Consider the following 11,614-nt stretch of genomic DNA (forward strand, 5'->3'; position numbering starts at 1 on the left):
AAAGGAAGTATAGTATAAGAAGGTAAAGAAGAGATATTGCACAATTAATGTAAATATAGACAAGGGAGAAGAATAGAATAAGAAAGAGACAAAGACGAAGGAACATTGCTGGAGGTGCTATCCAAATACCCTATCCACTACAAGGGTTCATTATGGAAGCCAACCCGCCGAAGATACAACATTGGTAACCACCACAACACGTCATAGTGGAAATGAGGCTAATCCAACCTGGCTAAAACCAAATGGACCAATATATAGTCAAGTCTAAACCATTTATATAGCTAAATAAAAAATCAACGAAAGATATATAATTATATAATCAAACAATAACCTAATTAGACCTCATAAGCTTGAAAGGTTCACAACAACACACATACCCCAACAAACCCCATAAGATCTGTTGGTGCAATCAACAATAACTTATACTCGTGACAGGAAATGCATAGGATGTGAGTTATGTAATAGAAACCAATGGTGACATACAACCAACTATGGATGTGATTAAGAAAATATCTATTGTTGATTGGAATGTCCATTATAGAAATTGCACTCAAATGATGTTTAGGAATAACCCTTGAGTACTCTTTCTTTTTTGTGCATAGGTACATCTAAAAATCCAATTCATTTTTATCCATAAAATATGGCACTTTAGATAAAAAAATTATGTTGAGCTTTAAAGGAAGAATTTTTGCTCAAACTTCGCCCATATCTAATCTCTTCTTTCTATTTTGCTTGTATAGTTTTTATGGTATTTCTCTACTTTTTGATTTCTTCAGGATAATAATATGCTGATCATAAAAATAATAAAGGAGCGTTCAACACTTAAAGTGAAGGATAATATGGAACATTAGAGTGTTAGTGAATAACTGAAGTGATTGAAAGTTCGATTCACATTGATTAGTAGTTGTCATGATAAATACTCCTAAGTGTTAACTTTAATATGTTTTAAATTCACTAACCTTCATATCTATTGCCTTTTTTATTTCTAAATGTAGATTATTTGTTATATGTGGAAGATACTAATAATATTATTAAATAAAATTATTGAGCAAATTATCTAATTACTTGCTCCGGTAACGTAATTCAATACTTGGTGTGATTATTAAAGTTTCTTCAATGTGACGAGGAGGTTTGGGGTTTGAGTGGTGAAAACAACCTCCTACAGAAATGTAGGGTAAGACTGGATAAGACATTTTGTATATCTTTTTGTAAGCAATTCTAAATTATTTTCCGGCCTAACAACATGCTCCTCACTACACTTCTGATTTCATCCTTGAGTTCATTCCTTACTAAAAAAAACACTTTATAATCTTACCTAATGGCTGGAGTCATCAATTGAGCCTTGCAATTCTTTCTCATCACTTAGTCATTCCACACATATGGAATTCAATAGGAATTGGAACTTATTTCTTAAGCTTAATTCCAAGATTAAAATGAACATGTAACTTCTTAAATGTTTGTGTGGCCTATCAATTATATGTGTGGTCGTCAACAAACCCTAGTATGCTTTCCTTTTATAAGAAGCATGAAATCAGTGCATGTGCTATATCATTAAGGAGCTAGATTAAAGGAAACCCTTCACAATTAACTCAAAATAACTCAAAATATTGTTTTTTCCCTTCATAAATAGTGTGATGCTAAGTTTCGGATTTGATAGTCAAACAATATATTAATTGTAGTGATCTGTGAAGTATATAATTGTCACACAACTATATGATAATTGGTGGCAAATATGTCACTACTATTTTGTTTTAAAATGTATAAAATTAATTAGAATTTAAAAATAAAACTAAAAAATAATATTATGGTAGTTCTTAAATTTCCATGGAAAAGCTCTTCTGCCTAAAGAAAACTCATAAAATTTTCATTATAAATACACATATGAGAACTCATAAAATCTTCACCCTAAATACCCTAAATATTGAAGCCGGTATCCATTTAACCTTAAATACCCCAGTTATTGATGAATCCAGATTGGGAAGAGGGAAAATTGAGATATGCACCTACTGCTTCGTTATCAATCGAAGATTTGAGAACTAGAGATTATCTAAAGAGGGACAAAGACAACCCAAACTTTTGCAAGTAGTTGGCATGATTTGTGCATATCATAGTGAATGAGTGATGTTTGTATAAATCCTTCATTTCATTTTCCATCTGAATCTGAAAGTTTCCTTTCATGGTTGCAATAGATGTAGGGATCAATAAATAAAATAGAAAGAATGGGTTCAAATGATTGAGTGTATCCATCACCCTGTATAAAAAGCTGTAGGAATTTATGGAGCTATCAGGATTTCAATTTATAGAATTCAAATGGATCCAAATTTGATTTTTGGCTTGGTAAAAAGGTGGTGTTGGGAGACTAACACTTTTGTATTTTCGTGGGGGTTAAGCTACTATTACTCTTGAAGATATGATGATTTTGGGAGGCTTCTAGACTAACAGTAGCTTCACCCCACAGAAACACAAAAAATGTTAGTCTCACAAGACCACCTTTCTACCAACCCAAAAATCAAATGTTGATCCAGTTGGACTCTATAAATTGAACTCTTGATAGCTCTATTAATCCCTGCATCTTTCCATATGGGGTGATGGATACACTTAATCGTTTGAATCCTTTCTTTCCATTTTATTTGTTCATCCTTCCATCCATTGCAACCATGAAAGGAGACTTTCAATGGCCACTCAGTTTCAGATGGAAAAGAAATTGAAGGACCTTCTACATACTAATCATATATTACACTAGTTATTAAATTACAGACTTAAATGAATTGATTTAAAGAATGATAAGACCCAAGAAGTTCATACAAATAACACTCATTCACTATGATCTGCACAAATCATGCCAAGTACTTGAAAAAATTTGGATTATCTTTGTCCCTCTCTAGGTAATCTCTAGTTATCAAATCATCGATTGATAACGAAGCAGTAAGTGCAAAGCTCAATATTCCCTTTACCATTGTGGATTCTTCAAAAGTTGTGGTATTTAAGGTTAAATTTCTATGGGCTTCAATAGTAAGGGTATTTAGGGTGAAAAATTGTATGAGTTTCCATATGGGTATTAAGAATGAAAATTGTATGAGTTTTTTTTATGCAGTAGAGGTTTTCGATCGAAAATTAGGAGTACCATAATATTATTTTTGGTCTTTTCTGGAATTTTTAATTAATTATACATATAAAAAAAAATAGTAGGGACATGTTTGCCACAATTTAGAAGTGACTACGTTGCCACAAACGCTTTTGGAGACAAAAAGCTTTTAAGCGTGAACGGATGGCCTCCTGGGCGTGCACGTTAGCGTGCATGCTGCCTCCTTTACGAGTGATTACGAGTGACTGGCCTCGCGTTCGCACACGATTGCACTACAATAAATGTGATAATTAGCTGCGAAATTATTAGGTACAACTCAAAATTCGTCACTAATTATTCATCATTTGTGACAAAACTTTCATTTAGTGTTTAAATTCATGAAGTAATATACTTTTAGTGACGAAACATTCAATTTCATAGCAAAGTTTTATCCACTAAAGTTTCCCACTAAAAAATAATTTTTTGCCATTTATTAGGTATCATTAGCAACAAATTTTATGTTATTAGTGACACAAATTATTGTCGCTAATAATGCATTCAATTTGTGACAAACTATTGTTTGCCTTAAAAGAGTTATAATTGTTTATACGAAAAAGGTTTCGTCATAAAAATTAAATCGTTACAACAACGACAACATATAGTTCATAGTAAAAGCGTGTAAGCTTTAGCCAAAAAAATTTCTACTTATTTGTGACCTTAGTTTTTGTATCTAATAAATAAGAAATTAGTGACGATTACTTTATTGTCTCTAATCAACATGCGATTTAGTGACGATTATTATTTTGTCACAAAATATGCAATATTTAAATAGGAACGATTTGTAGACAAATAATTAACTATTTTATACGAAAAAAATAGATAAAAATAACGTTATATTTGCTACACTTGTTTATGATTACAACACTACAAGAAAAAGGGTTACTAATGATCAACATTTAGCGATGAGTTGAGAAGCTTGTCCATAAATGTACCCTTTTAGAAACAACTTTTATTGTGGTTATTAATTCTTTGTTTTTTAAATAATTCAAGGAAGGTAATATGTTCCTTAAATTGATTAAAAAAACTTGTCCCTAATACTCTCTATGGGGTCACTTATAAAAGATGAAAGGTAAAAATAAATAAAAACAGGGGAAACAAATCAAAAAAAAGCCATTATAATATACTTAATTAGGCTCCTTAACTATAGTTTGCATATTTACGGGTTGTAGCTATAGTTTAAGCTGCTATGGGAGACCCTGTTTCTATAATTCACACCACATTTGTACAATTCGTGGGTACATTTGTATAATTCACGTGTATTTGTATAATTGAGTTATTTTCATCTGTATTTGTATAAATTGGTTTGTATCAATTGATTTGTATTTATTTTTGTACAAATTATTTTTGATTGATTAAATCGATAGATAATTGCCGTTTTGGTAGAATAAGCTTTTGTATAAATGCATGTCATGCTAGAATCTACTTTATTCTGCTCCTATTTGCTAGTGGTTTTCGCTTTTGCTTTGAAATGGTTATTGGGTTCATTTGATGGCTAGCTATCTTTGCAAGAATACCAACATTTTTTTAGGTACGAGGGTTGTTCTTGATTTTGTTGAAAAGCCTTCAGACCTATCTGGGTGAGCCAAATGCAAAACTTATTATATTTACTTTTCATCAACAATGAGAAATGTTTAGACACAAAGTACTCAATTGTTATTTATAATTTGTAGCATACTCGTTATAAAATAGACCACTACATTCTATTATGTTTTAGATATTTATGTATTATTTACTAATTGTATTTTCTTAATAAAATTATAAATCAATGGAAACATAGTTAAATACAAATTCTAAATAATGGCGCTTTGAATTTAAATGTAACATGATTCTTGTGATTACTGACAACACGATACCATCATTTTCATCTACAAAATTGTATAAAAGAAAAATTGTCACTAATTTATACATTTAAGGATAAAAGAATATGTAGGTAAAAGATAGTTTTTAGTGACGAAATAATGTTTGTTCAACTACAAAATACATATTACAAAGAGAGAAATGAATTCGTCACTAATAAAACTAAATATTTAGTGACACATAAGTTTTTTCATCCTTAATAACCTCTTTAGTGACGAAAATATACTATTACCTACAACATTTTATTATTTCTATGACGAACAAGTTCGGCATAAATACTATGTCTTTCGGGAAAAAAAATATTTCCGTAGTGAATATACCTCTATTTAGTAATGGAACACTAAGTCGTCTCAATATACATTTAGTGTCCCATGCTTTAGGGACGAAAGATTGACGGATTTCTTTTGTCTCAAAAATGTTTTTGTGACGAAATATGAATTTTAAGTGACAATATTATTCATCACTAATAATAAAATTTGTTGTAGTGATTTATGATATAGGTGGGTTACTCCTTTCTAGATGTTGTTGATCATGCCCGCTGTATTGAGCAACTCTGTCATGAGGCCCAAGAGGGAAACAACAAGAGAGCTAGATATGAGGGTAGCTATAGTGAGTCCCATTCCAAGGTCAGAGATGCACATGATAGGGTTGGAAAATGGTTTTAATATGGTCAACCTAGTCGATCTATTCAGGCCTCATTGTAGTGTTCAGAGGGTGATCGGTATACCCAAAGTGAGGTTGGCTCTAGTCAGAGTCATGGGTCCCAAGCTTGTACTTCAGGGCATGATGGTCGTGCTTCTAGGAGTAGATCATCTTAGGTTTGTTCTGACTGTGGTGAGTTAGGTCAATGGACCAGAAATTTCCCTTTGCGAAGAAAGATTGCTCTAGTTCCAGAGCTAGCTATACGAGTAGCACCTCCAACTAGAGGTCGAGGTTAGGATCCAGACCGTCGAGGTGGATCACAGGGTATTCAAGGTGGTCCCCCGAGGAGGCTGGTTAGGTGGTAGAAATGATGGCTAGGGCATAGGCGGATCGGGTAGTTTCTATACAGCTCCAGCAAGGGCGCATGCTGAGGCATCAGATGATGTGATCACAAGTACAATTATTTTCTGCCATCAACCCACCTTGACTTTATTTGATTTGGGATATATATATTCTTATATGTCTGTGTATCATGCTTCTCGTATGGGTATGAGTAATAAGCCTATGGTCCTTCATATGCGTGTGTCGACCCCTGTAGGTTAGGTTTTAGTAGCAGATTAGGTCTTTCAATCTTCCTTAGTTACTATCCAAGGGTGTGACACCCAGGGTGACCATATGTTTTTATATATTCCTGACTTTGATATGATTCTTAGAATAAATTTGTTATCCCCCTACACTGTGGTTTTAGATTGCTTCTCTAATATTTTTACCTTAGTTATGCATGGTGTTATTGAAGTACCGAAATCTTGGCACATTTGATGCTTGAATACTAAGGACTAAGACTAGAATCGAGTGTGTATATGTGGATATAATGTGTTTGGTAGTGTTTGTACATGTAAAAGTGAAAGATGAAAGAAAAGAAGGTTGCTGATAACCAAATGCTAAGTGAAGACCACAGAGCCCATTACGGGCCATAGTCCTTGTCACGATCCATGGTGACTGCCGTGAAAGGTGAACCAATGTGAAGACCTTGGAGGAGTTGAGAGTAGAGTAGACCAAGTGAAGATCACTGCCAACCTCACGGATCGTGGTACTCACAATGGTCCGTAGTGACTGCCCTGAAAAGTAAACCACTGTGAAGACCTTGGAGGAGTTGAGAGTAGAGTAGACCAAGTGAAGGTCACGGCCAACCTCACGGACCGTGGTCCTCATAATGGTCCGTGGTGCCAATCAAGAAAGTGAACAAGTGGATGGGCAAAGAAAAGCTTAAATGGGAATTGATACCATGGACAACTACACAGACCGTGGTTACTGTCACGATTTGTGGTAGTGTTCGTGGTACTGAGACAGTGTACAGGTCTTGAAGAACCAAGTGTGGGTTAGTCCAAGTGAAGACCACGAATGGCTTCACGGACCACGAAGCCTTTGACTGGCCGTAAAAATGGGCGTGAAAAGGCCCGACATTCCATTCTTACTTCGAGTAGGACTCTTTTTAAAACACACATTTGAATTAATTAGGTCGTTTTTTTTTTTATCTTATCTTACCTTAAACGACGAACGAGTTTCCATTATTCATATCTTTTGGTTTTCGATATTGGATATTGAATTAAGATTGAAGTTCAGTTTTCCGGTTCTTGAAATATCAAAGTGGTTGTTGATTGCTTATTCTCGTAAGTACTTTCTAACATATTTTCATTCGATATTTCTGAACATTTACGTGAAATCATAAGTGGCTAAACACCACAACTGGGGTTGTGGGATCTATGACGTAATTCTAATTGTGATTTCATAAAATGAGTGAAAGGAAATATGTGGTTACAAACTGTAGTTTAGTTTTCGTTATTCATATATTCTGATGAGTGCACGTATTAGAATGAGCCTGTATCTGTCATTTGTTCGAGAGAAAAGTGATAGTCAGGAAAAAGCTAAACTAATCTAACTACATGGAGTCAAAGTTCGAGTTCCAGAGAAAAGAACCTTCACACTATTGTATGCGATGGTAAATCATGTAACACTCTAGGACCGAGAGGACTTGAGTGAAAATTATCTGAGTAGACTGAGAAGTGTCAGATATAGCTAACTCGCACGTAGTTTGTAGACATAAGTTGCCTGAAACTCAGTTACGGAAGAACATTAGATGCAACGTTGTGGGAAACACAATCCTAGTTTCAGTAATTATTGAAACAACTTCAAAACTGATATTTTATTCATTGTTGAATTAAACACTACTTTACACTTATGGTTACTAAAGTGTTAACGCTAAATCCTATTTTACTTTCAGTAATTGTTTATTTAGGAAATAATAACGACATTTGAGTTAAATGTAATAGTGAAATCATTTATCTAAAGAAATTCTCTGTGGGATCGACCTAAACTCACGTTGAGTTCTATAAATTGACTTCGACCGTTTATATCTCTTAATTGAGGTGTAAGTTTGGACGTATCAAATTTTAGCACCACTGCCAGGAAATTTCAATTCAGAAGTGGTTTACTAGCTTTTAATCTAAGTTTAGTTAGATTTCCTAATTTTACGTCTTGTTCTTTGTTGTATCTCTTTTAGATGAGTTCGACTGTGTATGCCAAATACTAGAAGTATGGGAGCCCTATTAGTCCCATACGATCCAGAACTCCGGAAAACAATCTGTAAGATGGTGAACGCACAAGAACTTGAGGCACAGAGACAGAGATTTGGATTGGAAGCTGAAACCATTGCAAGAGGTATTCAGCCGAATGCTGCGAACAATCAATCTAGGGAAGTGGATGAAAACATAGCAGTGGATGGAATCATTTCTCCCCACCACCAACCAATAGCTTCAAGGGGTAGAGCACAACATCCAGCTCACATAATGTATGAGGAGGATGACTTAGACTTGGATTGAGCTGGAGCCACTTGAGCGATAGTGTTCCCTGCAATACCTCTAGGTGTTCAATTCACAATCACCAGCACTATGATTTAACTGCTAAATCTGAAAGGTATGTTTAGGGGTATAGCTGGTGATGATGTTAATCAACATCTGATGAACTTTGTGGCGATTTGCAAATCGCAAGAGATTCCTGGAGTAAGCCAAACAACGATGAGATTGAGGATGTTTCCTTTGTCTCTTACTGGAGAGGCAACCAATTGGTTGAATGAGATGTTGATTGACTCAATTAGAACATGGACTGAGTTGAAAGAGGCTTTCCTGGAATGATTCTTTCCAGAATCAAAAGAGTTGCAGATGAAAGACGAAATTAGTGCCCATAAGCAGCTACCAAGGGAAGCGATGCATGAAACTTGGTAGAGATTTAGCCAAAAGATGAAAAAGTTCCCAAACCATGGTCTCACTGAGAGACACCTAAAACAGGCCTTCTATAGATCTTTGAGTTATGTCACTAAACCTGTTGTTGATGTAGTGTGTGGAGGATCATTTATAAGGAAGCCATTCTCAAAGAGCATGCAACTAATGGATGAAGTGTCAAAGAATAACAGGGCATGGTACACCAGGGAGGTAGAAGTAGGAGACCTGGGGTGCACATTTGAACTGTCGGCTGAACAAAGGAAGAGAGAAGAATAAAGGGATCAGGATATGACACACATGAGGACCCAAAGAGATCTACTCACGAATCATATTATCTCCATGTCTAAAAAGGTAAATGTTGTGACCCAACCAAATAGGTTTGAAGATCAAGATGTTGATCTAGATGAAGAGGCAAATTACTTGAGAAACCAAGAAGATTTCCAAGATTATATCTCAGGCAACTAGGGTTACAATTCTGGAAATGTAGGTCAGAACTACTCAAGGGAAGGACGATATGATAGGCCAGCAAACACAGAGCATGGAACTAGCAAAACAAAGATGGGTACAGAAATGATCAAAGTGGTGTCTATGTGCCCCAGGTAATAAACACCGGACAAGTGGTAGTTCCAGCAGGTCTAAGCTGGAAGACATGTTGGCCAAGGTGCTACAAAAAGTTGAATCGACTGAAGGGGGGGTGAAGGAGATGAAAAGTGATTTCTCTAGTATGAGTCAACTGGTAGACTCTCAGACCACATCTATCAAGTAGATTGAGCAGCAATTGGGGCAACTTTCAGTCTTATTAAATCAGAGAAAGAATGGGTCACTACCTAGTGACACGATTCAAAATCCGGAAAAGGAAAGGCACTGCATGGCTATCACCACCAGGAGTGGTATGATTCTTATTGACCCAATTTCTGTAGGCATTAAACATAAGCAGGTGTTGGAGCAAGTTGGAAGAGAGGAGGATAAAGCTAAGCAAGTAGACGACTTGGAAGATGCTCAACCAATAGCCAAACCAGCAGAAGCAAAAGAAAAAGAGGTTAAGGGAACCTTGCCATTACAACAAATCCCATGACCACCTCCTATTTTTCCTCAAAGGCTAAAATAGAAACCAGAGGATGGGAAATTTGTTAAAATCATCACCATGCTGAGACAACTGTCCGTGAACATACTGTTGGTGGAAGCCCTTGAGCAGATGCCAGGATATGCCAAGTTCATGAAAGACTTGGTCACAAAGAAAACATTTGTAAGTATTGATTTAACTGACAATGCTCATCACTGCAGGGCTATTGCTACCTGATCTCTGGTGCAGAAGGAGGAGGATCCGGGTGCATTCACCATACCGTGCACCATCGGATCAACTGAATTCGCAAAGGCCTTGTGTGACTTTGGGGCCAGTATAAACTTGATGGCGCTGGCCATCTACAAGCAACTTGGCTTAGGAGTTCCAAAACCCACAGCCATGAGGTTGATGATATCAGATAGGTCAGTGAAGCGACCTATGGGCATTCTATGTGATGTGCTCGTAAAGGTGGACACGTTCATCTTTCCAGCAATCTTCATTATCTTGGATTGCGAAGTAGATTTTGAGGTTCCCATTATTTTGGGAAGACCATTTCTGACCACGGGACGAGCATTGGTAGATGTTGAGTGAGGTGAACTGAATTCAGACTCAACAAAAAGGAGGTAAAAATTAATATTTGTAGGTTCATAAAGCAGCCACATGACATGAATGTGGTGTCTGCATTAGATGTTTTTGAGGAAGAAGAAATGGGAGAAACCATTGAAGAGAGGCAGGCTGTTGAAACCTTGGTTGCAGTGTTGATGAACTTTGAAGCTGATTTCCGGTCTGATTATGTAGAGACCATGAATACTTTACAGGGTATGTGAGCACACTCTTATGCTCCAAAGAAATTGAACCTGGATTTTAAAAACAGGCCAAGTCTTCCAGCAAAACCATCCATTGAGGAGCCACTTGTACTAAAACTGAAACAGTTGCCTAGTCACCTGAGGTATTTCTTTTTGTGAACTAACAACACTTTACCTATGATTATGGCTGCAGATTTGAATGATGAACAGGTCCAAGTTGTGATCAAAGTGTTGATTAGGTACAAAAGGGCCATTGGTGGACCATTGTTGACATCATTGGAAGACCTCCAGGTATATGCACCCATAAGATCCAACTTGAGAAAGACTGGAGCCCAAGCATTGAACACCAGAGGAGGTTAAACCCACCTATGCAAGAGGTTGTCAAAAAGGAGATAATCAAGTGGTTAGATGTTGGGGTGGTGTACCCCATTTCTGACAGCCACTGGGTAAGTCAAGTGCAATGTGTACCAAAAAGGGTGGTATGACTGTGGTCGCGAATGCAAAGGATGAGTTGGTCCCACAAAGACCAGTTACTCAATGACAAGTGTGTATGGACTACAGGAAGCTGAACAAGTGGACCTTAAAGGATCACTTCCCAATGCCTTTCATGGACCAGATGCTTGACAGATTGGCTGGAAATGGGTGGTATTTCTTCTTAGATGGATACTCCGGTTATAACCAGAAATCGATTGCTCCTGAAGATCAGGAAAAGACTACCTTTACATGTCCGTATGGTACCTTTGCATTTAAATGTATGCCATTTGGACTATGTAATGCACCAGCAACTTTCCAAAGGTGTATGATGTATATGTTCTCAGACATGGTGGAGGACACTCTGGAGGTG

General features: G+C 36.3%; 1 protein-coding gene across 1 annotated transcript; it reads left to right on the top strand.

Moving 5' to 3' along the window:
• Window positions 1–8,919: 8,919 nt before the first annotated feature.
• Window positions 8,920–10,555, top strand: LOC125857197 (uncharacterized). The gene is made up of 6 exons (XM_049536889.1): window positions 8,920–9,131; window positions 9,279–9,358; window positions 9,501–9,562; window positions 9,668–9,940; window positions 10,097–10,147; window positions 10,214–10,555. Exons 1-6 carry the CDS (start codon window positions 8,920–8,922, stop codon window positions 10,553–10,555), a joined length of 1,020 nt encoding a protein of 339 aa, XP_049392846.1.
• Window positions 10,556–11,614: the final 1,059 nt, after the last annotated feature.

Source organism: Solanum stenotomum, chromosome 1 (assembly GCF_019186545.1).
Source record: "Solanum stenotomum isolate F172 chromosome 1, ASM1918654v1, whole genome shotgun sequence".
Taxonomy (NCBI): domain Eukaryota; kingdom Viridiplantae; phylum Streptophyta; class Magnoliopsida; order Solanales; family Solanaceae; genus Solanum; species Solanum stenotomum.